Genomic DNA, 27,972 nt, shown 5'->3' with positions numbered 1-27,972 from the left:
TTTTTCAAGTCTTGTTTAAAACAACCTTGGGAAGTGACCAACATTACTTTATCCTAGGGAAGGGAGTAGGGGACCAAGTCAGATGTTGCTGGCTACCCGGTTCAGTTTTGGGGTTCAAGAGATTAACCGTCTCTCTTTCTTCAGATACCTCTATAAAAAAGGCACAAGACCAAACAGTGCTTTTTTCAGTTTTGTTTTTCTGTAGTAAAAATATCCAGTGGGTGCTAGGATTGAAAAGGGTGGAGGGGCTGAAATGCTGACACCGTCTCTTCCTGTGGATGAAGTGGTCTTTACCTCTGGTTTCTCTCTGTCTGGGTAAGGAAGGAAAATAAAGGGGCAGTTACAATCACATCTAAATTCTTTTCCCTTTCTTGCTTCATCCCACCTCCCACATACCCTCATTCTCTCAACCCTGCTCCCCCATTTGGACACAAAGAGAAAAACAAACCAGCAAAATGATCAAGGACACATTTCATTGCCCTTCCCGGTCCCCAAAGATCCTGTCATCCCTATTGATGGAGAATATTTGATCAGGTCAGTCAGAACCTTCAGGAACTCTTGGTATTGTCCTTCCTTGAGAATTCTTAGGTTGCTGGGAAGAATGCCAGATCGACAGTTATTTTGGATACATAGAGTGGTGGTCACAAGCATGGGCTTTGGTGTCCAAACAAACCTGGGTCTAAATCCCATTTGTGGCTCTGCCACTTACTACCTTTGTAAATGTATCCCTTTTAACCCCCAGTTTTCATCTGTAAAGTGGGGATAATACCTTATCAGGTTTGTTGTTAGGATTTATCTAGGTAAAGTGCACCGGTAAGACTGCCAGTATTGGCTGTTTTTACCGTTAAGCTGCATTAATAAGTTGAAAACTACTGAATAATATTTAATCCCTTCATATCCATTATCTGTGCATAAAGAAGTCTGTATATCTACAATCTTATTTGGTCAATAATCATGTAATGACCAATAAGACATGTCTAATAACCAACCAACCAACTAACCAGCAATTGGTCAAGAAATAGGGTGGAATTAATGGTCAACAATAACGTGAAAAACCAATGCATTTTATGAATCAGTAGCCAAACAACTATGGAAAATAAGTCAGAAATTCATGCAAGCACATTGGCTGGCAACAGGGTTTTGGCTATCAGGACTTTGGAGATCCATCAACAAACACTTACTGGTTGCATCTCTGTGAACACTGAAGAGAGGCTGTTCCAAATATCTTCCAGCCCAATCCTGACCCGTTTCCAAAAAGCAAGAGCGGGGCTGGGGCTGGGGCTGGGCATACGGCTGGTGGGCATGCGGCTGGTGCTGGACTGAGAGGAGCAGTCCTGACAGAGATCTGTGTCCAGGGGGCACTCTTCCCGTTCCCGGTCGCAGGGACATTGCTGGTAGGTGCAAGGCCGGTGCTCCGTGCGGATTTGGCTAAGCGCCCCTGCTCGAAGACGCCCCGACAGGCCCTGCAGCTTCCCCGACCGGGTCCGACTCATGGTGCCCGACTTGCAGTGGCAGTGCCACGGACCCCAGGGCATCAGCACCAGCCGCAGATCCTCGGCAGGCGGCATGGCTGTGGGAGACGGTGGCGGCCACCGGTTCGGAGTGGCCCCGGCCGTCGACCACTGGCTCAGGGTGGCCTCGGAGCCCAGCTGCTCCGCAGTAGACTTCAAGGCGGAGGGCATCAGGCTTGAAGTCAGCCTGACTTCCCGCTCCTGGGTATTCGCTGGAAATCTTGTGCTGGGACTCGTGTAGTGAGTCTCCAGGTTGGTGCCATTCCTTCTGGCATTAATCAAAACCTCCTCTTCCAAAGCCCCTTCCTCCTCCCCGGACCCGCGTGGGCGGCTGACGCCGGTAGCCACAGAGGAGGCCAAGAGCTCGGCGGCCGCCGGGCCTGCCAGGCGGTCAGCGGTGGCCACCGCGTCTTCCTCATCCTCCAGAGTTACCTTCGTCTTCCAGGGACTGCCAGTCCGGCTGGTGGTCTGGTAGCTACTGGCCATAGGGCCCCCGAAGCGGAAACTGACCCGCTGCAGCCCCGAAGGAGTTTGTGTCTGGCCCTGGGCCCCCGCCGCCCGGGACCCCAGACTCAGCAGCAGGGCCCAGAGCAGCGCGCCGGCGGCGGGGACCATGGGGCTGGGAGGCTCAGGGTTGGGAGAGAGGCCAGCGAGGGAGGCCCGGCTCCTGTCTTTTCTCCCTCCCTTTCACTCTCGACCCACTGGGTCGTTTGAACCGAGGCCCGCGGGGGGGGGGGGGGGGCCTTGTTCGCGCGCGGTATGCCCCTCCCCCACGGCCCTCCCCGCGGGCGCTCCGCAGACCCTGGCCTGAGCTAAAAATCCTAGGGAACCTCTGCAGCAAAATTCAGGTGCCAGAGCCAGAAACGGACCGTGGTAACGGATTCTGGTGTAAGGGGCTGGGGAAAGAGTCCTTTACTTCCTCGACGCCCAAATCAAACGTCCCATCGCAGTTTATTAAAACGCTCAATATTTGAATTTACTAAAGAGGGCAAAAATACAGGTTTGAAAGCACGCCTTTCCAGGCTCCCAGGTGGCAATACAGCAGTTCTTCAAGATTTAGTGAGCGTTGCTGGGGGCTGAGTACTGAGCTGTTTCCTGCCACAGGGTGCAGGCTGGCTGGCTGTGGTCAGCTAAGCCCTGCTCTTCCCGCCCACCTCTCACCTCACTGCCTGCTACAGTTGTCAAGGTGGAAAGGATCTCAGCCCCTTCATTTACAGGAGGAAAAGACGACCCAAAGAGATGAAATTATTTGCCCAAGTTTCAACAACTAAAACCCAACTAAAAAAAAAAAAAAAAATTTTTTTTTTTTTCTAAAGCAGGACCAAAATCCAGAGCTCCACTTTCCCAAAATGCCTTTGTCACTACACTCACTATGCTACAGCCAGCTGACACGAAAGTCACCCAAGCAGGTGAGGTTCCAGACCTCAAAGCCCTGCCATAAGTAGGGTCACGGAAGGTATGACACCCCACGAAGATGTGAAGATCTGGTGGCACTGATATTGAGGGTGAGATGATTTACAAAACAGCTCAGATGTTTCAGGGGTGGGCAGATCAATATTTCTGCCTGGTTCTAAGGCCCTTTATCCAGTCCTGTGCAAGGTCCCTCTTGAGCCATGCAGATCTTGGTCCAGCCTAAGAGAGAGAGAGAAAGTACTGGGGCAGAATGGCCTGGGTCTTACTCACTGGTGAGTTGGAAGAGCTTAGAAGACTGGAGGCTTGAGTCATCACTTAGGATCTTTTGCTCCCTAACACGCCTCCTCCACCAAATACACTTTCCTATTCACCGCCAACATATCCCTTCCAGGACTGGCCTGAATCTCCTCTAACTCCTGTGTTATGATCGCGCCTTTATTCCTTGATGCCTCAGCACTTAGGTGTATAGTTTTTTAATTTGTTCTTTTTAGATGCAGTAGTCTTTAATGTCTTCTCTGTGTGTGTGCAGTCTTCTTTTGTATCTCCCCTAAAGCATTTAGAAAGTGAGGACTGGCTTTATACATCCCACCCCAAACCTTCATCCTTAAGCTCAGGACTCACTGTCTGACAACTTCGGGGATGTGGACCTGATCCAGAGAGATGAGTTGAGCCAGCTCCCCCAGGCTGTCCAGAAACCGTATCTTTCGTGTGAATTTGGAACTGAAAAAGAGGATAAATCAAGTGTGTTCTGTACTGGGAAGAGGGCTCCCGGAGACCCTTGCAAACAGAAATGTAGCAAGCAGAGAGTGGTTAAGACTAGAAAGGGTCAGGGTGAGGCAAAGTCTTCCTCATCTTGACTTTTAAATTGGAAAAAGGGGGAAGGGAGTCCTTGTCCTGAGAGCTAGTACCTGATGAAAGGCCGAAGCAGCGCCAGAAATGCCTTCATGTACCACGTAGCATGGACAACCACTAGGGCTTGCAGATTTTTCCGGAGCCTGAAGAAGAATATGAGATTTCCCTATTTCTTCCTCCACCTCTTGCAATCATCTGTACTTTAACTTCCCTTACTTATTTCTAGATTTCTCTGGCAGCTTTGTCTAATCCCCATTCCTTTAGGTATAATCTCAGCCATCCAGTGCTCCTCATTCTTAAAAAACGTTTCTTTCAGGATCCCTCAGCCTCATCTTCTGTACCCCACTTATCTTCTTGCTCTTCCCTCACACAATTTCCTTATTCCCTCCCTCATTCTTATGCCTTTTTTTTTTAACTTTCTTTTTCACGCTTCCCCATTCCTCCATGATCAGGACTTTTTACAAACTCCAGATGGAAGAAGACCATCTGGAAAAAAGAGTATGAAGAAAGAGAAAAGTGAGCAAAAGGAAGATGGGAAAACAAAGAAAAAAAAGGAATGCTAAAGAAAAAAATATATGGGTTGGGGATAAAGACGGAAAAGAAAAGAAGACAATGGAGATGTGGAAAGTGAAATAAATGGCAAGATCGGGAGAAAAGGAAGACTGCTTTCTGTGTGCAGGCAATACACTACAGTGATTCACTTGATTGCCTCAAATACCCAGTGGCAAAAGTACTATCATTTCCATTTTGTTGTTGTGTGCGGTCGAGTGGATTCTGAGTCATGGTGACCCTATAGGACAGAGTCCAACTGTCCCACTTTACAGATAAGGAAACTGTACCAGAAAAGTTAAGTGACTTGTTCAAGGTCACATAGTTAGTGGTAAAGGCAGGATTTGAAACCAGATTTCCCTGACTCTGAGAGAGGACAAAAGACAGGAGAGGGTTAGAAAAGGGTTTAGAAGACATAGAAACAAAGGAAGGGACTAGACAGAAGAAGAAAGAATGGAACAATGGAAAAGAAAGAAGATTGAGAGTTGAGGCCCTCTCGTCCTAGGGTCTCACCGTCGATCCAGGGTTCGGTAACACTGGCGTATCCAGCTCAGAGGTGGAACTTGGGCCCTACTTGTGCCTCCACTCAAGTGAACAAGTAGATAATTTTCAGCTACTAGCACCTCCAGAGTTCCCACTATATACCTGGATGGGATGAAATTGCCAGGGAAAGCGTGTGTTTGGGATTGTGGGGAGTGAAAGGGACTGATTATTGTAAACTCTGTAATTGGCTCAACTGATCTTGGAAGGCGATCATTTTTTTTGCTTTTCCCTCCCTAATACCCTCCCTGTATCTCTTCAGGCCTTTTGCCTCACCTAAACAAGTGTTCCATGACATAGGTGTAGTTGGGGATGCTGCTTCTGGGCAGGTAACAGGAAGCAAAGAGGATGACAGCATTGAGACCATCACCATGGTAACCTGGGGAGGACAAGAGAAAAATTCATTCAGCCAACAAATACGTATTGATAGACAGTACACTTGTATAAGTCGAGGGTCTCAGGGTCCCTGGAAGTTACAAGGAAGGATTTTGAACTCAATAACTCAGTCTCTAGCCTAGGCATTTTATTCAAGAAGCCACAGTTCCTACCCCTTCCTTTATGCCAGCTATTACCTCCATGAGATAGGACTTTCTTATAGGGTTCGATGACAGTCATGTCCACTCGCTGCTCCTGCTGTCCTGTTCGAAATACCTTCCAGTGACGACCATCTTCTCCAGCCACATCCCACACACAACCCCGACCCAGCCTTTCAGCTGCCTCACTGGGTCCTGGACCCTCTGCCCGGGGCAGTTCATCTAAAAGAGAGGGATGGAAGGATCAACAAGGCAGAATTCTCTCCTTCTGTATCCTGTATATTACCCAGGTTCCTACGGTTTATTACTCCAATCTCTCATTCCTCATTTTTTCCTTGACTCTTTAGCCCTAGTTTGTCCTATCAACCCAATACCTTGCTGGATTCTCTCAGCTGTGTCTCGTTATCCCCACTTTTTCACTAGCCTGTGGCCCTGGCATGACCTTGCACTACGGCAGGTCTACGACTCTTGATAGAATCAGATTTTTTTCTAGATTCTCTATTTCTTTTTTTACATGCTTTTCCCTGGGCAAGCTCATCTATTTCCATGTCTTCAGGTATCACCAGGAAGGTGATGGCTACCACTTTTGCCACTCTAACCCAGACTTCTCTCCTAACTCCAGATCTATATTCCCAAATGCCTAGAGTAGACATCTCTGTGTCTCCCTGTAATCTCCAATTCATCAGGTCCAAAACAGAACTCATACTCATTCTCTTCCTCCTCTCTCCTATAGTTCCTATCTTGGTGAATGACCTCATTGTCCATCCAGCTGCCTGAGAGAAAAAACTGTGTGTCATCTGAGACTTTTCCCTCTTTGTCAGCCCTGAAACCAACTGGACCCCAGATCCTCTTTCATCTACGTCCACAATATTCATCATCCTTTCCACTACTGGTTTGGATTCTTAGCACTTCTCACCTGGCCTTTGTACTAGCCTCCTAACTGATCTCCCTGCCTCTAGTTTCTTCTAACTCAAAGAGCAAGCTTTCTTCTCTCCCCTACTTTTTTTTTTCTATACCCACCATTCTGCATGATCTTTTCCATAACAATAGAAAGAACTTCTATATTAAAAAAAAAAAAAAGAGTTGCATAGTATTCCATTGTATGGATACACCATAACAGCATTAATACTCTACTGATGGGCCTTTAGATTGTTTCCAATCTTTTACAGAGCCATCATATTTGATTATGTTACTCCTTTGATGAAAAATTTCAATGACTTCCCATTGCCTACAGGACAAAATCTAAACCCCTGACCGTGGTAGCAAGGGCCTCCATGATTTGACCCTGTCTTCTTATTCCAGCATTATCTTTTGTCATTCTCTCTTCACCTCCCAACCTTTCACATCTAAATAGTCATGCTTAACACTTCGAATTCCCCAACATGCCATGTTATTGCTTGAGTTGCTTCTTCTGCCTAGAATGTCTTTTCTCCAACTACCTGGTAACTTCAGCTTTCAATACTTTACTTTCTCTGTGAAGCCACTCCTGATACCTCTCAGGCAGAACCGACCGTCTCCTTTTCCATGGCTGGACTGTATCCTATACACTTGTAGATCATAACCCTTAATTGCACTTATTTGTATATATGTTTATTCCCTACTAAACAGAAAATTCTCTGAGGGTAGGGACTATCTTACTCATCTTTATAACCCCAGTCCTAGCTCCGTGAGAGCATTTAATAGTCATTCAATCAAGTTTTTCTCAATAAACAAAGGACCTTCCCTCCCCTACTGACTACTTTCACACTCGATCTATAAGCTCTACCTTTCTATCCTGAGGAAATTGATTTTGCTGGCCTTATCTCTAAGTCCTCACCTTACTAGTTCTAATTTCAGTACCGTTAAATCTATCCTGGGCTTCTTTAACACTGGCCTCTACTTCTACCAGCTTAATCCTCAGGTTTGTTTCCCACCTTCCCATTCAAACTCATGTCCACTGTCCAGCTGCTCAGAGTCTGAAGGGGTCTCCAGTTCCTCTACGTCCAGGTCAGAACTGCCACCAGGAGAAGAAGGTGCAGAATGGGTGGAAGAAGCTCCACTACCTCCAGGCCCTTCATTCAGATCCAGTTGCAACTCTAGGGCAGAAAGACGCTTACGCATGGGGCGCCGGCCACATAGAGCTAAAGTGCTGGGGTACGTACCTGGGATTGGAGAAAAAAAAACAAAAGATATGTGAGAGTTAGGGGACCCAATTAGAATTCCTGTATATGGAAGTAAAATATGGGTAAACTCTGAAAAAGAAAGACCTGACACAGGGGACATTTGGGAAAGGAGAAAGAGAACTGCAAAGGGATAAGGGTGGCATAGCTCTGCACTGGACCAGAATTAGGAACTGAAGGCCATTTCAACTTTACCTACCTGCCTGTGAGTCTCCTTTTGGGTCTTCAGGATCTTCAGAAGGGCCAGCTTCCACAGAAAGCAATCTAGAGAGGAAGATATTAAAATGGGACAAAGATACAGGCTGAAGGCATCAAGCCAGATGTCAGTTTATCAATTCTCTCTCCTCGCTTTGACTTCATCTTTTCTTTTTCCTTCCAGGCCTAATTCGCCATCCCTCCCTTAGCCCAACCTCCCTCACACTTCCTCACCCGGGGAATTCTTCATCTTGCCAGTCCTCCTTCAGCTCCAGCTCCCCAAGTCTCAGGGCAGCTCCTAGTTCTGCTGCTTCTACATTCTCCCTGGTCCTAAGATAGTCCCCCGGAAGAAAGGATTATCATGAGACAACATAGACAGTGTCTTAATGGGGCTGGGTTGTAGGTAGGGGACATTGGAATGAAGAAAGTAATTGAGGTACAGACAGCAGACAGCAGGCCTTTAAAAAAAAACCCAGATCTTTTGTCTCCTAGACAGATATTTCTCCCATTTTCACCACTTGCTGAAAGCAGATTACTCCAACTATTAGGTTTAGAAGCAGAGGAAAAATAGAATGTGAAACTAATTATATTTACTTCCATGGCAGTTGCTTGCCTCCACCTACAAAGTCAGGGTGAGAGGTGTTCAACATTACAGTTGGCTGGAACCCAGACAGACCCGCCCAGCTGTCGCTGGGCAAAGCTGGGGAAGATGGCACCTTGTCAGGCCTGCCTTTCTTCTACCGTGCTGGGGAGTGGCTAGAGGAAACCATGGCATAGGTGGCGGGGCAGAGAAGGAAGGTAGGGAGGGAAAGATTAGCTGGAAGGAGAACCTGGACCTAAACTCAGTTCTGGGTCAGCTTTCCTGATGGCCATTCTGGAAGGTACGGATTGGAAAATGGAAAATATGGGCAGGTTTATCAGACAAAATTAGAAACTTCCCTTTTTCTAACCAGGGGATTGTTCTGCAATCCCGTCACCCAGTTACTATACCGTATTGACATTTCCTACCTACAGCCACCTCCATTCCTTCTTGGCAAATTAATTCCCTCATTGTCTCCTCTCCTCTAGGAACCCTAAGATTTGACTGGGTAAAAACTGGACGTAGGAAAGCCTCTTAGGCTATTTATTCATTTCCTGTTTCCAATAAGCAAGGCAATACTTACCCAAGATCTACTGCCTTTTCTCCTGCCTCTTGTATCGTTTCCATCTTCACAAGTCTTCTGTCTCCTTTAAACACTTGGGGTTGTCGGGGAGCTGGTTGTCCCAGCTCCCCAACACTTCCGTACCCTTTTTCTCTGTCTCCACTGCTGTTTCTGTTGCTTCACAGGATGAGGGAGGTGTAGAAGGGAGGTAAACGCATCTTCAAACAGGTTTTGCCACCTTCCCTCCCAAGGAGCTGGTTTGCCCAAGAGAAACCCTGCCTCCTGTGTGGGGGCGGGTTTTGGGGAGGAGAGAGCATTTCCTAGGATGGCTAGTCTTCGTAAGGCAATTTGTTCTCCTTCCCAGATCCCTATAGGGTCGCTGAGTCAGAATCAACTCGATGGCAATGGGTTTGGTGTTTTTTTTTTTTTTTTGGATAACCTTCTGGAAGCTGCTTTTTTAAAAAAAGGGGGGCAGTAAAAACCATTTTGGCTATAAGACTATCTTAGGCCTATTTTTCAGGCATAAGCCAAATTGGGGAGTGAGAAGTATAAGAAGAGTTCTGGAAGAAGAAACAAATTAAAGGCTGAGGATGAGGGGAGATGGAAGCCTGCTGCTCCTTATTCCCAAAAGGGGTTGTCAGGAGGAAGAGGGGGTATGAGTCTTTAGGAGGCTGAAAAATTATCAGAGGGAAAGGCCTCATTACAGTGGTAAAAACAGACAATAGGACCCCAAACAGGAAAAGAATATTTAATACTTTAACAAAATGCAAAATAAAGTACCCAAGTTACAAAACATAAATTCCTTTGGTTCAGTGATTACACCACTATTTTTACCTTCCAAATGACTACAGACATCATCCCTTCAAAGTGAACTCAGACTGTCCCCCTCACAGTAGAAGATGTCATGCCAAAACCATCCGATACACTAATGTTCAGTGAAGTTGTTGGCAACCTACATGGACTAGAGCTGTGGGGTAAGACAAGGAGGGATGACTTGGTCTAAAGAAAAAAGGGAGACTTTACGCATGCAGAACAAATCAGTGGGAGAGAGCTCTTTGTTGGGTCGCTATGGTGAGTCATAATTCTGAACATGCTACATGAGGCCAAGTCCCTTGGTATGATCACACATAAATACACACAACTCAGTGACCCTGGCCATTCCCAGAGAAGACAGAAGAAAAATACAGAGACGCAGAAGAAAGAAAAGATGGCAGCAAGAGGCAGATCACAGAATACCAGAGAACATCTAATCCAAACCTTTAATTTACAGATGGGCAAAGTCAGATCCGGAGACGTGAAGTGTCTTGCCAAAAGACACACAGTCATGGCAGTCAGTATTAGAATCCAGCTACTCCATGCTGTCTTTTAATATGAGCAAGAAGTGAAGAGAAAGAGATGGACAAGAAAGTGGTAGACCTGCTAAGGCAGGGAACAGAGCCAGGGCTCTCATTCCAGTTCTGTTGTCTTTTGGGAAGAATGCCTATGAGATCTAATGGCCTTCCTGGGTGCCTGCTGGACTCTCAAGAACCAGGGGTCTTCAGGGTTCCTGTGGCTCTGGAACAGAATAAGCTAAAGAACCTGAGAGTCAGGCCACCTGATTAGGATGGAAGATAATGGCCTCCAATCTGCTACCAAACAAGATCTAGAAGAGTCACAGCAAGGTCAGAAATGGAAATTCAGCCATCTCTGAATCAAACACCATTAACTAACTGAGGGCAGAAAGAAGAGTCATGGAATGGGAAATCTGCTAAAGGCTAAAAACTGGAGCAAGAGTCTCATTCTACTTTCTATCTAGATTCAAGTAGGTATTCAATAAATATTTGAATGAGTACACAAATAAATGAATAAAATGGAGATAATCAATGATTGTACGGTTCTATATGACATTAGTTCTGTTCAAGATCCTTGCTGAGGCCACACTGGGGGTACACATTCTTTTTGTCCCATTCTGTTGGCACTGTATGTGTATTGCATTGTGCCCCTGGGTAATGAAATAGAGAAAAGTCAGTGCAGATTTAAAGAATAAAATTAAATAATACCTAAATAATAACATCTGTTTGATTGGTAGAGATTGAGGGGAAGGTAGAAAGCCGTTTTTAAAGCAGCTGCTTTCTTTTACTTCTTCCTCCTCCCGGCTTTTATGAGAACAATACACCAGATCCTGGAGCAATGAAGACAGAGTTGCTGAAATCTCCAAACATCTCAAAACATGCATTTGAAGTGGGTTAAGAAACTTTCCCATTCTCCCCTCCCCTCCCAACAGTCAATTCTTTGATAGGGAGGCGGTGGTCGACCGTGACAGCGAGATCTGGCTGCATTTCTCAAAGATGGCCTCAGCTGAGAGCTTAGGCAGTCCCTGATCCAGAGGGCACTCATCCACCAAACTGTTCATGGGCGTTGGGGGCAATGGAGGGTCTTCCTCATCTTGACTCACTCCAGGAATCAGGGAGTTACCTGCCCTGTTCATTTCCTTGTCCACCTGCTCCCTGGACACACCCACTATTTCAGGTGGCCCAGCAGGGATCTGCATGGAGTCCAAATATGCTGACAGGGCTTCCTGGAGCAGAGGCAGGAGCTTCTTTCGGGAGACCTGGGTGTTGCCTTGAAGATAGGCTTGGAGGTTAGGATGGGTGCTTGGGATAGGAGTTAACTTCAGGGATGGAGCATCGGAGCGTTCCAGGACTCCGCAGATCTGAAAAAGAAACAAGAACAGGGGAGTGATACTTAAGGTTGAGTAGCAAAGAGCCAAGGCTTCTAAATTAGAGGCTTCCCTAACAGAAGAGAAAACCTTTTTTTGGTTAAGTCATCCAGAGTTCAGTTTTATTTCTCACAACAAAAGGAACCTCAGCTAATATACACAGTATTTTCGAAGCAGAAGAAACATTTGAGACCACATATTTCATTTTATAAACGAGGAACCCAAAGCTCAGAAATACTAAGAGTATTGTGCAAAATCACGCAGATAATAGCAGAGTCTGAACCAGAGCCCAGGTCCCCAGTTCCTAGCATAGAGTTGCTTCCAAGTATATTCTTGTACTCAAAAACCTGAACCCTAACTTTAGCTGGGAAAGAACTAGCATCTATCTTGTGGTCAGGGAAAGGGCAGAGGCAAAAAGAGTGAATAAACAAAGTGGGAGCAGGAGATACATAATATTGAGAAGTACCCAGGCATGGTGTCAAGTCTGGCTGCTTACAAGTATTATCTCATTTAACCCTCGTAACAACCTTCTAAGATTGGTATTACTACTACCCCTATTTACAGGTGGAGAAACTGAGGCTTAGAGAGGTTAAGTTACTTGCCTAAGATAATAGTTAGTATGAAACAAAGCTGAAGACTCGATCCCAGGTCTGTCACCGAAGCCTGTGTTCTGAATCACTATATATATATATATTTTTTTTTAATAATTTTTATTGTGCTTTAAGTGAAAGTTTACAAATCAAGTCAGTCTCTCACATATAAATTTATATACACCTTACTACATACTCCCACTTACTCTCCCCCTAATGTGTCAGCCCCATCCCTCCTTCTGGTCTTTCCTTTTGTGACCGTTTTGCCAGTTTCTAACCCTCTCTACCCTCCCATCTCCCCTCCAGACAGGAGATGCCAACATAGTCTCAAGTGTCCACCTGATGCAAGTAGCTCACTCCTCATCAGCATCTCTTTCCAACCCACTGTTCAGTCCAATCCATGTCTGATGAGTTGGCTTCAGGAATGGTTCCTGTCCTGGGCCAACAGAAGGTTTGAGGTTCATGACCTCCAGGATTCTTCTAGTCTTAGTCAGACCATTAAGTCTGGTCTTTAATAAGAATTTGGGGTCTGCATCCTACTGTTCTTCTGCTCCCTCAGGGGTTCTCTGTTGTGCTCCCTGTCAGGGCAGTCATCGTTTGTGGCCGGGCACCATCTAGTTCTTCTGGTCTCAGGCTGATGCAGTCTCTGGTTCATGTAGCCCTTTCTGTCTCTTGGGCTCATAATTACCTTGTGACCTTGGTGTTCTTCATTCTCCTTTGATCCAAGCTAAATCACTATATTATACTACCCCTAACATATCATGCTTGGCTGCTAACCAAAATGTTGGTGGTTCGTGTCCACCCAGAGGTGCCCTGGAAGAAAGGCCTGATGATCTACGTCTGAAAAAGCAGCCATTGAAAATCCCGTGGAGCACAGTTCTACTCTGACACACATGGGGTGCCATAAGTCAGAATCAACTTGATGGTAACTGTTTTTTTTTTTTTTAACTGGAAAATCAGAGGAAGAGCGGAGATGGCGAGGTAGACCATAAAAAAGGGCCTCATGTTTCCCAGCACAAAGGCAGCCTGGGCGGTGGCAGAGTTCTCAGGCAGCCACACAGCTTCAGAGGAGCAGCACAGAGGGATGAGATTCAGGAAGGCTGGGAGAAGCACTTCTTGTGTCAAAGCACCCCTTCCTTCATGATATTATTAGGAATAGCCACCATTTACCAGGTGCTTCCTTTGTGCCTAGCAATATACTTTACATATAGTATGTTTAATTAGCGCATCAGACCAATGAGGTAGGTACTGTTATGCAATTTATAGATGAGGAAATAGACTCAGAGGTTAACTGACTTGTCTTAGCCCAAAGAGCTAGTTAAGTGGCAGAAAATAAGTCTGGGACAGAAAAGCAAGTCTATCTGACTTTCCACAACGCCAAACTACCTTCCACAGAATGAAATTACATTTGCTTCCTGAAAGAAAAGAGAAGTGGGAGAGGGCAGACATACCTTTTGTGGGTGAAAAAGTTTACCTGGCGGTGTTCAGTAACCTTCACACAGCCCAAGCAAATCAGCCCCTGGACTGCCTTAAGTCCATTTTAAAATTCTTCCCTGAGTTAATCAGTAACCAAGAGAGAAGCAGAAGGGAGAAGAGATGGGGAAAGGTGGCCAAATGGAAGGTTCGGAAAGAAAACATACCTCTACAAGATGGCTTCTCTACAGAGTTCTCACTCTACAGAGCAATCATGAATCCCTGAATGCTAAGGAGTAGAAAAGGTCTCTCTTGTGTTTCCAGTCTTTAAGGCAGTACAGTAGGAAGAAAAGAACTCGTTTTCAGGGGTGAGGAATTAATGAAAAATCAAGTTCTAACTACAGATTTATAACAGTTCCTTCTGAGTAGGAATTATGTCTCTAATTCTCTTTGGAATCCCCCTTTCTCAACAACAGTCTGATTAAGGCGATTCACACATATATATATATATACATTTTTTTTTTGACTGGAAAAAAGGATGAGAGGAATTCTGGAAATGAGCCAAGGGACCCCTGTATAAATCAAAGAATGAAGGGGAGGTCCTTACAGAACAGAGTCTTGCTTAGACGCAGGGCTCTGCAGGGCCTTCAGGTTGGAGCAGGGATGGAGACTCACCGTCATTCGCAGCGCCACGTGGGGACAGAAAATAGCCAACTGCCGCACTGGCTCGTTGTTCATGTTGAAAAAGATAGTCATGGCGACCAGGACATCATAGCTGTGAGCCTGGCAGAAGGCATGGAGATCTGCAATGAGGCCAGACCTCTGCAGAAAGGCCTGAAAGACAGGAAATAACGAGAGGATGAAGGCTGCAGCTGGACCCTCCTTGTCACCATCAACTAAAAAATCTCTATGAAGGACTTGTGCTCCATAAAAAAACATGTCTAGTATTTACTTTGCGGTATCTGTGTACTGGGAGGCAATGTGGTAGAATGGGGAGAACAAATCCTTTGGGTTTAGGCAGAATTGGTGTAAAACCAGCTCCATTACCTACTTAACTACATGATCAAGGAGCTCTATTAATCTCCCTGCACCTTAGTTTTCTCATCTGTAAAATGAGGATAAAACACTTGCCAAAGATTGTTTTAAGATTAAAAATGATATCATATGTAAAGTGCTTGGCATATACAAGGCTCTGCAGCTCTTGCAGTCAACAGGCAAGGTCTTTGCCTTGTGGATATTTTTATTCTAAAACAGAGCAGTGGTGCATACAAATAAGAACAGACATGTGACAAATGCATCCTTGGCTCCTCCTTATTTGCCAATCTATATTCTTCTCCAAAATCTAGCAGTATTTTCTCCAATGAATGATACCACCAGTACTTTCGGATCATGACTTCTCTTTATCCTTGGCATTTCTAATGTATCATCCTGTACTGTGGTTACAGTGCTTAGCAAGCCTTTTATGTTCTTATGTTGGTTTCCCATACTAGGTTATGAGTCTCAGGGGAAGAGGCCATGCTATTTTATTTATCTAGTTTTTTTCCCTATAGTATTTAGTGGAAAGCTGTGCAAAGCATGATGGTATGTGCTCAGATCAGGCTGCTGAATGATATAAACCAATACAACATGAAACTAGGTATTAAAATACCGAATCAGTAGAAAAGGTGAGCTATAAACCCATACCAACTGATTCTCCCTATATAGCATCAAGCGCAGTGCCTGGTACAGTGTTCAATAACAGTAGCAATAATTATTATTACTTTTGCACTGAGCCAGCAGTCTGTCTTAATATTTCTGGTTTAGTAGGCAGCAAAATAGACTAATTTTTTGTTGTTCTGAGAACTTTTTTTTAATAAGCTCTTCTTTTTTTGTGATAAACTATATAACACAAAATGTTTGCTATTTCAACCATTTTTATGTGTACAATTCAGTAGCATTAATGGCTCACCTTTTCCATCGACTAGCTATAGTGCATCACTCTGTATAGTGAGAATTCTGTACAGAAGCGATCAAGTAGAGGTTTCTTTTCCTTCCTAACCTTTCCTGGTTGGAAATAATAGCACCAACCTCACAGGGTTGTTGGAGGGACTGAATGAGATATTGCAGGTAAGGTACTTAACACAGTACCCAGCGTATAGAAAGTGCTCAATAAATGTCAGGTGACATTATCATCATCATAAGTATTGATGGACATATAATTATAAATTCAATCTGATACACTAATCACATGCATAGACTTTATGATATGTTAATTTTAATATAAGGAGCCCTGGTGGTGCAGCGGTTAAAGTGATTGGCTGCTAACTGAAAGGTCGGCAGTCTGAAACCACCAGCAAGGCTCCGAGGGAGAAGATGTGGCAGTCTGCTTCCATAGAGATTTACAGCCTTGGAAGCCCTGTGGGGTCACTATGAGTCAGAATCGACGTGACAGCAGTGGGTAATTTTAATACACTTTATAATTAAATGTTGCTCTTGATGGTGTTAAAACAAACACCATTATCAAAGTTATCTCATTCACCCATCCAACAAAATTTACTGGGCATCCCCTATGTGCAGGCACTGTCAAAGGTGTGGGAGATACAGCAGAAACAAAAGAAATGGGATTCCTGCCCTGGTGGAACTGAGAAACTAATGAAAGAAGACAGACAATAGGCAAGGAAAACCATGAAACCAGGTAATTTCAGAGTGTTAAGTGCTACAGAGAAAACAAAACGAGATTAAGTGCTAGAGATTTTTGAGCACGAGAGACATTATTTCAGTTCGGGTGGTCAGGAAAAATCTCTCAAAAGGAGAAACATCTGAGCTGAGACCTGAGTGAAAAGGAGGAGCCAGCTTTGCAAAGGGAAAAAGGAAGTGCAAAGGCCCTGAGTTGGGAATGAGCTTAGTGGTTCTGAGGGACAGAAAGAAGACGAGTGTGGCTGTAGTACTGTGAGTACAGGCACAGGCTGGAATGAAGTGAGGCCACAGAGAAAGACAAGGGCCAGACCAAGTAGGGCTCTGTGAACCACAGTAAGGCATATAGATTTTATTAGAAGACAATGAAGGGAGGGGACTGATATGATCTGATTTATGTCTTAAAAAGATCACTCTGGCCACTTTGGAGAAAACTGTCTGCAGGGATGCAAACGTGGAGGCTGTTACAGGTGAGAGATGACAGACTATGGCGGTTACAGTAGAGAAGAGAGAAGTAGACAGGTATAAGATACATCTGGCAGGAGAGCCAGCAGGATTTGTTGATAAACTGGGTAAATTTGGAATGAGGAGCAAGGTTACATACATAATTAGATGATTTCTCTCCCAATCCATATCCACACCTTGCTCTTACCTCCAAATCCATATATATTGTGCTAATGGCCACCTTGGTGCCTTGTCTGTAGATGGTCTTCTGGTCCTTTCTCAGCATCTGCTCAGTGGTCAGTCCTAGAAAGTGGATATGAGACTAGGAATCAAACAGAAGAGCCCAGGGTCCCAAGACTGGGAAGTGGAGGATACCAAGATGGGTCAAAGAAGAAGAAAAACAATGGGGCAATGAATGGGAGGGAGATAACTGAAAATGTAATTATATGATCAAAAACCACTTGAGATAACTGAGTCACAATAGTTACCTTCAGAGAAAGGGACTTTGGAGAGAAGAGTAGAAGAAGAGAGGTTTTTACTTTTGCCCCTTTCTGTCTAATTTTAAATGTCTATCCCTATACAGAGCCCCAGTGGTACAGTGGTTAAGAGCTGTGGCTGCTAACCAAAAGGTCACCAGTTCAAATCCACCTGCCACTCCTTGGAAACCCTATGGGGCAGTTCTACTCTGTCCTACAGGGTCACTATGAGTTGGAATCAACTCGATGGAAACTGGTTTGGTTTTTTTGCATTTATACATGTGGTACTTTTTTTTTTTTTTTTTATGTCAACAGGTGATAGCTGGGTAGAAATTTATGAAAGAGTTTTTGTTCTCTTCTTTTACCCTTTTCATGCTCATCCTAAATGTTTCTTCTGCCTCCCTAACTGACTACCTAGGTCTCACTCTGATAGTTTAGTATTCTTTCAGTATATTTTATTTATATATCCAATATTCTCTGATTAGACTGGAAACCTATGAGACTCTTTAATATATTCCTCCTCATCCTGCCCAAGAGCCTGGATAGAACAATCCAGTAAATGACAGATCAGTTCATGATCAAACTCACATGCTATGTACTTTCTCTCTGGCTTAGTGTTAATTATAAAACACTATGCATGCCCTGACATTGTTTTAATGGTGTTCAGGAATATAATACATGGCTTGCCCACCTGTTTTCTCACGTGATGAGGAGGGAAGTCATTTTAACACTCCTGGTGGTGCAGTGGTTAAAACACTTGGCTGCTAACTGAAAGGTTGTGGTTCAAACCCACCAGCCATTCCACGGGAGAAAAATGTGGCAGTCTGCTTCTGTATAGATTCACAGCCTTGGAAACCATATGGGGCAGAGTTCTGCTCTGTCCTAAAGGGTTGCTATGTGTCAGAATCGACTTCACAGCAATGGGTTTTTGGGTACCTGATACATCAAACTTTGCCTTCTGCAGGGAATCAAAGATGTCACTTCTATTGGGGAGATCTGGGAAGAGAGCCTCCAGTTTCTCCACATATTTGCTGTCCTTCAGGGTTGCTTTTCCAATTTTAAGGTCCATGTTGACACAGTCCAGGATGATGGTTCCTGTGGAGAGGGGAGACTATGGAGCTCAAATCCTGTGGCCCTCCACTCACACCCACTACACACATAACCCTCAAACCAAACAGACATGGTACAGAGGAGACTGCATGCCAAACGCACTGAAAACAAAACAAAAAACTGGGACTGACTGTGTCCTATATAAAACCTCCCAAACCCAAACTAGAATGTATGCAGGGAAATGGGGGAAAGGTAGAAAGGAAACCTGAGCACCTCAATCCTTGGAGATTTTGCAGCCCAGTCAGAGAGACTGCCCCTTTTCAGTAGGCCGAATTCCATTAAAGAATCTTAATGAATTGGAAGAGACAGTCTAGCTCAACTCTAGTCTGATGCCTAACTGCTCCCTGAAGGAATCTCATCCTTTAGTACAGGCTGAGGCTTTGAGAGGGTATGATAAGGCTGGAAGACTTTTCTACTATCCCTCCTCTGGGATAGGAATCCAGGAACTAGTCAGGTAAAAAAAAAAAAACATCCTCACCATGCAGAAGGGCTGCAGTTTGCCTGTCCAAGATCTCTGGTGCCCCCTGCAGGATTCTCTCAGTCACCAGGGTAGCGCAAGACCCCACCAGCTCGACTGAAACATGGCAGGGAGGGCAGTGTTTCTGCTCGATGGGCCGATGGTCTAGCACCTCTGCTACTGTCTCCTCTAGGGCTGTATCGCTTCTGTTGAGGAAGTGCAGAGAGGAAAGGAGAAAGACAGGTTGGGTACCTTAGCTGCTTCTAACCAATTTCCACCTCATACATGAAGGAAAATGCAGACACCTTAGGCAAACACGTAGACCTTTAGTCACTTCTACCTCTCAATTCTTTGATGTTGTAACTCAAGTCACTTTTAAGTAGTATATAAGTGAGTTTGGTAAATTATCTACCGCAAATGTTATCCCAAACCACATTCTCTTGACACCCAACATCCTAAATCTCTCCTATTCCCTCAGTCCATAGAATTCCCAAACCACACAAGCCACCAGGTCCTGTGGCTTCTATCTCATTAATAATTCCTATATATTCTCTTCTGTACAACTGTCTGCTATTACCTTATTCCAACCCTCATTCTATTTTCTCTGGACTCTTCTAACAGTCTTTTAACCAATCGCATGCATCCAGTCTCGAGCCCTCAGAAGCTGTCCTCTACAAAGCTACCTGAGTAATCACTCGAAAATACAAATTTAATTGTTAGGACCCTCAATAAATAATAATTAATAGTAGTTCCCCAATGTCCTCGATAAAAATCCAATCTCCTTAGCAGGGCCTACAAGGCCTCCATGATCTGCCCTGCTACCTCTCTAGTCTTATCTTTTTTCTATGGTCTATTTCTCCCTCACATTTTATGCTCCAGCCATGCAAAACAAATTCCAGTCCCCCTAACTCACCAGGCTATTTCATGCCTGCCTGCCTTTGCTTATGTTAATTACTCCCTCTGCCTGGAATGCCTTTCCTAACTACCTTCCCTTGCCTAGTCACTGAGCAAACATCTAGATCTCTTGCAGAACTTAGATCAAGGGTCAACTCTGGTAGGAAGCCTTTCCTGATGCCTACTACTCCCCTCTGGTATAATCATTCACTCCATCCTTTGTGCACCTACTGTCTGTCCCCTAGAGTGACAGTTATCACTCACCTCTATCACCTAGCTCCCTCTTGGGGATGGGGACTCTGTCTCACTTTCATCCTCTAAATAAAAGTTCATTAATGAGTGAATGGATGGATGGGTTAGTGTACTTAGGGTATCTTCTGCCAATGTTCTGATACAACCACAGTTTACTCCAGGAAAAAATAGACATTTTAATACTAGCAGAAGCCAGACAGACTTAGGAAGATATTATACTAGTGTTGCTTTTTACCAGTCCTAAATTAGGGGTAGAATTAATACAGGTGTGCACACTTGTTAAACAGACACCAATGAGATACTTACAGACTCTCCATAACACATTATTCTGAAGCCACCAAGCGTTTATGTAGAAAATGCTTTTGTTAACTTTGTATTACAATAAATCTGTCACAAAATCTTAAAATAATGATACCAAAAGTAGATTTAAATGATTTCTGAATTAGCCTTTAGTTTGAACTCCCCATGTTTTTATTTCTTTTTACTACTTGCGTAACTGTAGACTGGACAATATTTTCTGTATCTAGTATGACCCATCAACTACAATCAGCCTGTGAGATCCCAGAAAGCAAAAATTCTTCCTTCCTTCCTCTATATCTAACTCATCAGAGCCCAGCGTAACACACGATCAATATCAACTTAACTTTCTCCCACTTACTTGGGTAAGACGTGATGGTCAACAAGGATGAGGGTGAGCTGGCCAGCCTGGTGTAGTGCATGGAGGTCAATCTCATCCCGGAAAATCAAGATGGACTCTGGAATGTGAACCTTCTGAAGAAAGAAGACGTTGTCACCTCGTAGAGGTAGCTCGGAACGTTTTATATTTAAAACTGGCACAAAGACCTCCTCAGCCTCCGTAGTCTGGAAAGGAAAGTGAGAAGAAGGTATTATGATTTTCGGAAAAAGTAACAAGACTGTTGGGACCAAGGGAGCCATGGATTTTGAGTAATTTACTAACTTTCTCAAAGTTATGATTACTAAGTCTATAAAAATGAAAAGTATGACTCTTACCCTCCATCCTTCTTAGTAATGACATGACAGTCAACAAGATAACAAATGGAAAAGACCTAGTTCTAGATACTGCCGAAAAGACTTACTAGTCCTGAAGAAGTGACCCGGGCAAGAGAAATACACAGTGCATCACTGGTACCCATAAGGAACTCAATAATAAACTGAATGCTGCTTCATGGTTTACAAATCCTTTGAGATACATTTATTCATTTGATCCTCACAGTAATACTGTAAAATATTATCATTTTAGATTTGACATATGGTGACATAAGACTCAGCAAAGTTAAGCAATTTAACTTACTCAAGGCTAAATGCTGGCAAGTGGCAAAACTGGGTCTTGAATCCAAATCTTTTCATTCTAAGGGACTCTGTTCCTAGGTACTCACCTTTACTAAAACCAAACCCATTGTCGTTGAGTTGACTCCAACTCATAGCAACTCTATAAGACAGAGTGGAAGTACCCCACAGGGTTTCCAACGAGCTGCTGGTGGATTCGAACGGCCTACCTTTTGGTTAGCAGCCTGAGCTCTTAACCACTGTGCCACCAGGGCTCCAGGTACTCACCTTTGCCAGGTAAAAAGCCAGAGCAAGAGCAGACACCATGGAGTCCAGGTCACAGGCTTCATTTCCCAGTACAACATGTAGAGGTCGGGACTCCTGGAGAGATAGGAGAGTGGGAAACTAACAAAAGTATCTCTACCAATTCCCACTTACTTTATACTCTTGTAGGGCTTCACACACATCCTCTCATCGATCTTCCTGGAGGAGATAAGTCAGAGAACCTCGAGAGAACATATGCAGTTTAGCTAAGTCAAATACCCAGTTAGTGGAAAAATGTTCTTTCCTCTCTGTTACAGTCTCCTTAAATGCTAACTTACAGAAAAACAGCTGTAAATAACTCTATGATTTCTGATGTTTCTTTGGACACTTGAAGAGAAGTCAAAGGTAGAGCATTTGGGGTAGCTGCTTTGTTAACAAAGCCATGCTCTTGGGCATATCAATTCTGGCTTTTCCCATTTTCAAAACAGAGACAAAAATCCTTATACTTCTAAATCATGAGTCTAGGTGAAGAGACTTTGAATATAAGGGTGAAAACAAGATCTAGTCACTTATCAAGTTGTCCATGAAAACTCACCCTACACTGAGAAGCCTCAGCAATAACCAGATATAACCAACACCTTCCCCGTGAGTCTGGGGCCGACTCAACATCAGTTAATAGCAACAACACATAAATGTATTCAAAAAAAAAAAAAAGTTGCTGTTATTCGATTCCAACTCATTGCAACCCTAACAGACAGAGTAGAACTGCCTTGTAAGGCTTCCAAGGAGCAGCCAGCAGATTTGAACTGCTGACCTTTTGCTTAGCAGCAGAGCTCTTAACCACTGTGCTACCAGGGCTCCAAATGTCCCCTAGGGGGTAAAATTGTCCCTAGCTGAGAACTACTGGTTATAAAAAGGTAAAAATCCATACACACCAGCTTTTTCAATAAAGGAACATTTGCTAGATGAAGAGTTTAGAAAAGTGGGAAGGCAGTTCAGAGGAGAAAAACACAGAAGGGAATGTAACCTTAGGAAATAAAGAGAATCTAGGGAAACCTAGAATCGTCTTTCCTGTGTAGGCCACCCCTCCTCCCCCAAACCAGACAGCCACAGCCAGAAAGGGGCAATTTTAGAAGACTTCTGGTGGAATAAGTTGCCCTATCTAGTTATTTTTATCTAGTTACTAGACAGGCTTTTGTTTTTAAACCACCCTCTCACACATGTCCTATTCCCACCCCTATAGAGAAGTATAAAAGGCAGAGGCTATTCTTTAGGGTTTGGGGCAAAGAGCCCCCGGGGGAAGTCGATGCTTAGGCTCTCCCCTGCATCCATTTCTCTAAGCCTATTTCAAGAGTGGGGCAGCTAAGGCCCCTGCATACTGAACAGCACAGGGGAGGAGACATTCTTTTTCAACATTAAACCCTTTTTCCAACATAATAAGAGAATTCTGTACCCAAGACCCCAGTCCTATAATAACCTCTCTCACTTGCAATTCCTCCTCCCGATACCAGAGAAGGCCCTCTCTGTTTCCTGGATACCAAGAACTGCCCAGATGGCTGAGGTCCAAAGTGACAGAAAAGCACTTGAGATAAGTGGCTGCAGAGATAACTCGCTCACTGAAGCATTAAGGGGGGGCACTATGTTCTCTAGAGAAGTACCTATACAAACACGAGAGGCCATATGTCCCTGATTCTGGAGAAAGAAGGTAAGAGGAACAGAGAAAATGCAGAACAAAAGGAGGAGACCTATTGCGGGACACGAAGGTGCCCTCAGAGAACCTTTCCAAAACTCACTGAGATTAGTGCTGCTTCATCTCAAGCGACTGCTAAATCAAAATCAATCAGATACCCAAGATCAAGAGAAAGCTAAGCAGAAAGTAGTCACCAAATACAACTTCATGGCTCTGAGGTGAGGAGAAATAATCCCTAATAGAAGGTGAATAACTAGCTTTCCCCTTGCGCTCAGCAAAGCCCAGACAGCAACTATAAGGCAGTAAAACAAAAGGAACTCCTAGCAAGTCTTGGCACAAGGGTGACCAAGGGAGGTGGTGGCATTCCCTTCCCCCGTCAGCACCCACTATCACCCAAACTGACTGGTTTATTCACCACCCCCAAAACATGATGTGCACATTCCCAGCTCTGCCCTTCTGCACTATTTGTTCTTCCTTCCTGAAGGCAGCAGAGGCGCCGTTTGAAAAGATCACAGGCTTTGGGGTTCAATCTTCGCTCTGCTTCTTATTGGTCTGGGACTTTGGCCTTTCTAAGCCTCATTTTCCTCATGCAAAAATGAGGATAGTACCGTAACCAATTTCATGGAGTAATGATGATGAAATGAGGCAGCACACAGGTGCCTGCTCTGTAAACAGTAGTTCCTTTCCATCTTCCTTCTCTACCCTTCTTTGTCCATTCAAAAAAAACCCAAGAAACCAGACCTGTTGCCTTTGAGTCAACTTCGACTCATAGTGACCTTACAGGTCAGAGTAGAACTGCCCCATTGGGTTCCCAAGACTGTAATCTTTACAGACAGAGCCCTGGTGGCACAGCGGTTAAGAGCTCAGCTGCTACCCAAAAAGTCGGCAGTTCAAATTCACCAGCTGCTCCTTGGAAATTCTATGGGGCAGTTCTACCCTGTCCTATGGGGTTGCTATAGGGTCGCTATGAGTCAGAATCGACTCAGTGCCAACGGGTTTGGTTTTAATCTTTATGGAAGCAGACTGCCAAATCTTTCTCCCACAGAGCTGCTGGTGGTTTGAACCACCGACCTTTTGTTTAGCAGCTAAGCACTTTAACAACTGTGGCACCAGGGCTCCTTCTGTCCATTCAAGCCCAACCTAAATCCCTGTTCTTTGTGAAGCCTTCTCTGACCACCCAGGCCAGAGAAATTCTCTTGCTCTAACCTTCAGCTTCCACCACTTGTGGCTGTCATATGGCACTTAAATTCTACCTTAAGGGGCTCACTATTTCTTTACTGGCTTGTATCCCAAATCCTTATCCTGGCTTTTGAGTTGGGCGACTATATACTTGTCTTTCAAACTGGACACTTTTGAGAGTGCTACTAATGATTATGCTGGAGTAAACTAAGACTGTCTTGGCCAAACCAGGTGTATAGTTGCCCATTCTCTTCTTCATTTAGGAAAACACAAATAACTCAGCCCCCATCCCACCCCCCACCAGCTGAAAACACAACCCAAAGAGCCTCAGTTTTATGCCCATCACAGGAAGAGTTCAGAGCAAATACAACTATACTTAGCAGCATGAGAAAACCTGAGTGGCAGACGGAAAAAATACAATCTGAGAGCCCACAAATCAATATAAACTTTTTCTTAAAAAAAGGGGAAAAAAAGACCCACTAGTAGGAATGACTCTTGTCCTGATATTTTCTTTGTCTATGGCTTTTTTTTTTTTTTTATGGCTTTGTTGGGAGGTAGAGGTGGTCTCTAGGGTTGGCACAGTAAGCCATTTCCCTTCTGAAGCTGAATATGGTCTGAAAATAGTGAATGAGGGAGACAAAAAAACAAAAGAAAAATGGAGACAAGAAGCCAGAGACTGAGAAGCCCTCCCAGGGAGAAAATGGAACCAGTGTCAGGGCCTCTAATTTCTAAAGACTGCAGGCTACTCCTGATTACTGCCTCATGCCTGAAAAGAGCAGAAAACACAGATCATCCAAAGGCTCCTGGATGAACGTCTAAACTTGAACGCAGCTCCACCATAAAGGTTTTTCTATAAGTGAAAGACGAGTCACCACAAATACGACACTTAAACAGAATTAGAAAAAAAAAATAGAACATCCTATTATCACTCTGGCAGAGACTGCTGAAAGTGTCTCTGGTATCAAATGCTAAAAATATGGTATCGACAGACTTGGCTGGCTTATCAGCTGTCTCTATCCTGTGCAAAAGTCAAGCGTTCCTGATCCCCTGAAAGCTATACTATATATAGCTTAACAGAAACCCTCAAATTTAACAGTATCTCCATCTAAATCATGTCTTTCTTTACACAAGAAACCTATGGAATTAGATGGGGGGAAAAGAGAAAAGAAAATGGATCTTTTTCTTTTCTATTTTATATCCTCTTTGTATTTAAATTTTCTCGTATGTGCATTTACTACTCCCATAATTACAAGTGACCTAAGCTATTAGTGTTTACCTAGATGTCCTGCCACCATTTCACCCACTAACACTCCAAGGGTCGAGTTTTCTCATTTCTCCAGGCCCTGGCTAGCTGTGATGAGAACTCCAAGACACAATCTCACCGTCACCAGTTTGGAAAAAGGAAGACCTCGATCTTGCTCTTGGGGGATTCATGAAGGAAGAGAAAGGTCAGGTGACCAGCAACCCATAGTATTTTTCAGCTTCATATTGCAGAACCTGCTTTTGGTATATTGGAGAAGATATATTGTTAACTGGGAGCCTCTGGATATATGCATGTAAAGAAATGCTATTTGGTAAGGTTTCAGGTTCAAGTGCTCTTTACCAAACAGTGCAAAAGACTGTTTTGGTAAAGAGTGGGGGAATCCAACAGCTTAGCACTTAGAATGGTGCCACAAAGCCTGTACATTAGTCCCCCAATGGGCTGTGGTGGAATCAGATGTAACCAAAACTTAATTGAGTCCAAACTGCTTTATGCACTAAAACAACTTCTTCAAAATTTGTATTTCACAAGAAAAAATGTGGTATAATTGGTATAAAAATGGACTGTAACTCCTATTCTTTAGTGAGACCATTTATGGAAGCAGCTGAGTCTGCTCCTCCAATTAGGTGACTTTTACGATTTTTTAAAGACCAGAATCTATTGCCCCGGGGGAATTTGTAGAGTTTAAGGCATTTGAGAAGGAAGTATAGTCAACCACCTGTCTAGGTTTCTTCTGGAGCAGTGTAACTTCGTGTAGAGGGGGCCTCAGGAAGCCCTCTCTGACCAGGCTTTTGCTGCTAACTGGGGATAGCAGCCTAATGCTGCATGAGCCGTCAGCATGGCCGGTGAGTCTAACTGGCTGAGAGAGTACCAAAAATAAACCACAGACCATTCAGAAGCCATGCTTACAGTTTTGATTCCAAACACACTTTGTGCTTACTCCTTCCAAGCAGGGGATTTTTATGTAATTTGTGTGCCTTAAGGCCAAGGAAGAAACCTGGAGGCAAAGGAATGCAGGTTTGGGTCAACAGATCCGCCTGATGTATACGTTTAGCTTAAAAACAGAGATTTAAAAGTAAAACACTGTAACTACCTCTTATCGAGAACGCGAGAACGCGTTTGGCCCACCAGAGAGAAACCGCTGCTCTGGAGAAATAAAGCCATGAGCACTGGTTCCCTCGGTACCGCCGGAGTTCACCTGGAGGCCAGTGGGCCAAGCGAGGCCTCGTGAGTGGAAAACTGAGAGGGGCGGGGAGAAAGGAATCAACACACCTCCCAGGGCATGGCTGGTGGCGGTTCTTAAGCGAAATTGGCTCAGGAGACAGCAAGCAGAGGCTCCAGTGCAGGACCCAGACCTACGGCTCCTCCTCCCTGCTCTCTCCCAAAGGCGGAGAGCCAAAAATCGGGAGACTGAGCACCATTCTCACCCTCCTGATCCAGGTTCTCGTTCCTCAGGCCCAGCCTGATCATATTCCAAGCCCCCTCCCCACGACTCGGTGTTCCCTCCACACGGACCTCGGGGCTGTCCAGATCCCCACATCTCCGTCCTTCCTGGACCCACGCTATTCCTTACAGTCACAGGCAAAGATCCGTTACCTGCAGAGCAGCTCGACAACCCTGCAGGTAGTCCTCCATGGTGAAGCCGAAGCTGGGCCGCTGCCCCTCGCCGAGGAGAGGTTACTTAAGTGAGCCCCGCCCCGGACTCTGGGCCAAGAGCCGAGAGTCAGGAGGCGGGACTCGAACTCGCCACGCGCCGATTTGGTCCCCGACCTGGGAGGAAATGCGTAAGCAGGCGCTCCAGTTGTCCGATGTCGCCCCGCCCCCAGGCGGCGACACTAGATTCTTCACCCTGAGACTCATGGGACGCTTTAGGAGGCGCGAGATGACTCGTGGCGCAGGGCATCCTGGGAAACGTAGTCCAGATACTCCGAAATACTCCCAAAAATTGGAAGAAAGGGAATTTTCCGAGATAACTCATTTGACACATAAATGTGTATGTGTCACAGTAACCCGTTTTTGTAGCTTCTTTCTTAGGTCAGGTTATTATAGAATCGTTCTATTATACATATTACACCGAGCTTCTTGTTGACATCTTAAATTATACGTGGCAAAAACAGGTCATTTTCCTTTCTCAAATTCTCCGCTTTACCAAACTAACACGTTGCCACCGATTTGTGGTTGCCCACGCTAGAAAAAACATTAGTCTTTGTCCCGTCCTCTTAATACCGACAACCTTTTACCAATTCCTGATGCCTCTTTTTTACAAACGTGTAGCCTGTTTGTTCTACATCCTCGGCAAATGTTTCATCATTCCTTTCTTGGGTTGCTGTAACCTTGGTTCCTTGCTCCCTGACTCCCTAATTGTTCCAACTGCTCTTCCAGCTTTCAGA

At 44.6% G+C, this 27,972-nt stretch overlaps 3 protein-coding genes across 11 annotated transcripts; all 3 read right to left on the bottom strand.

The window, feature by feature from the left end:
- Window positions 1-184: 184 nt before the first annotated feature.
- C3H1orf56 (chromosome 3 C1orf56 homolog) lies at window positions 185-2,245 on the bottom strand. Of its 2 annotated transcripts, none has more exons than XM_049880410.1 (2): window positions 1,182-2,245; window positions 185-311 (listed from the first exon to the last, which is right to left on the bottom strand). In XM_049880410.1, the coding sequence occupies exons 1-2, from the start codon at window positions 2,124-2,126 to the stop codon at window positions 291-293; spliced, it is 966 nt and encodes a 321-aa protein (XP_049736367.1). In that variant the 5' UTR covers window positions 2,127-2,245; the 3' UTR covers window positions 185-290. The 2 variants fall into 2 exon arrangements, with proteins under 2 accessions (XP_049736367.1, XP_049736368.1); XM_049880411.1 differs by lacking the exon at window positions 185-311 and adding an exon at window positions 481-509.
- BNIPL (BCL2 interacting protein like) lies at window positions 2,237-8,100 on the bottom strand. 2 transcript variants are annotated; one of them, XM_049880412.1, is made up of 9 exons: window positions 7,987-8,100; window positions 7,757-7,821; window positions 7,312-7,539; window positions 5,438-5,620; window positions 5,142-5,244; window positions 4,839-4,970; window positions 3,833-3,919; window positions 3,546-3,644; window positions 2,237-3,143 (listed from the first exon to the last, which is right to left on the bottom strand). In XM_049880412.1, exons 3-9 carry the CDS (start codon window positions 7,496-7,498, stop codon window positions 3,092-3,094), a joined length of 843 nt encoding a protein of 280 aa, XP_049736369.1. In that variant the 5' UTR covers window positions 7,499-7,539; window positions 7,757-7,821; window positions 7,987-8,100; the 3' UTR covers window positions 2,237-3,091. The 2 variants fall into 2 exon arrangements, with proteins under 2 accessions (XP_049736369.1, XP_049736370.1); XM_049880413.1 differs by lacking the exon at window positions 4,839-4,970.
- A 1,528-nt stretch (window positions 8,101-9,628) lies between these two features.
- On the bottom strand, window positions 9,629-27,579 carry PRUNE1 (prune exopolyphosphatase 1). Of its 7 annotated transcripts, none has more exons than XM_049880405.1 (9): window positions 26,676-27,579; window positions 26,492-26,579; window positions 21,477-25,818; window positions 20,560-20,762; window positions 18,777-18,961; window positions 18,125-18,283; window positions 16,921-17,015; window positions 14,271-14,429; window positions 9,629-11,586 (listed from the first exon to the last, which is right to left on the bottom strand). In XM_049880405.1, exons 3-9 carry the CDS (start codon window positions 21,513-21,515, stop codon window positions 11,158-11,160), a joined length of 1,269 nt encoding a protein of 422 aa, XP_049736362.1. In that variant the 5' UTR covers window positions 21,516-25,818; window positions 26,492-26,579; window positions 26,676-27,579; the 3' UTR covers window positions 9,629-11,157. The 7 variants fall into 7 exon arrangements, with proteins under 7 accessions (XP_049736362.1, XP_049736363.1, XP_049736361.1 ...); XM_049880406.1 differs by having other exon boundaries at window positions 21,477-21,569; XM_049880404.1 differs by having other exon boundaries at window positions 21,477-26,579; window positions 26,676-26,821; window positions 27,179-27,579.
- Between the last annotated feature and the right edge of the window lie 393 nt (window positions 27,580-27,972).

This window comes from Elephas maximus, chromosome 3 (assembly GCF_024166365.1).
Source record: "Elephas maximus indicus isolate mEleMax1 chromosome 3, mEleMax1 primary haplotype, whole genome shotgun sequence".
Classification (NCBI taxonomy): domain Eukaryota; kingdom Metazoa; phylum Chordata; class Mammalia; order Proboscidea; family Elephantidae; genus Elephas; species Elephas maximus.
The sequence above is the reverse complement of the archived record's forward strand: the minus strand, read 5'-3'. Positions and strand labels throughout refer to the sequence as shown.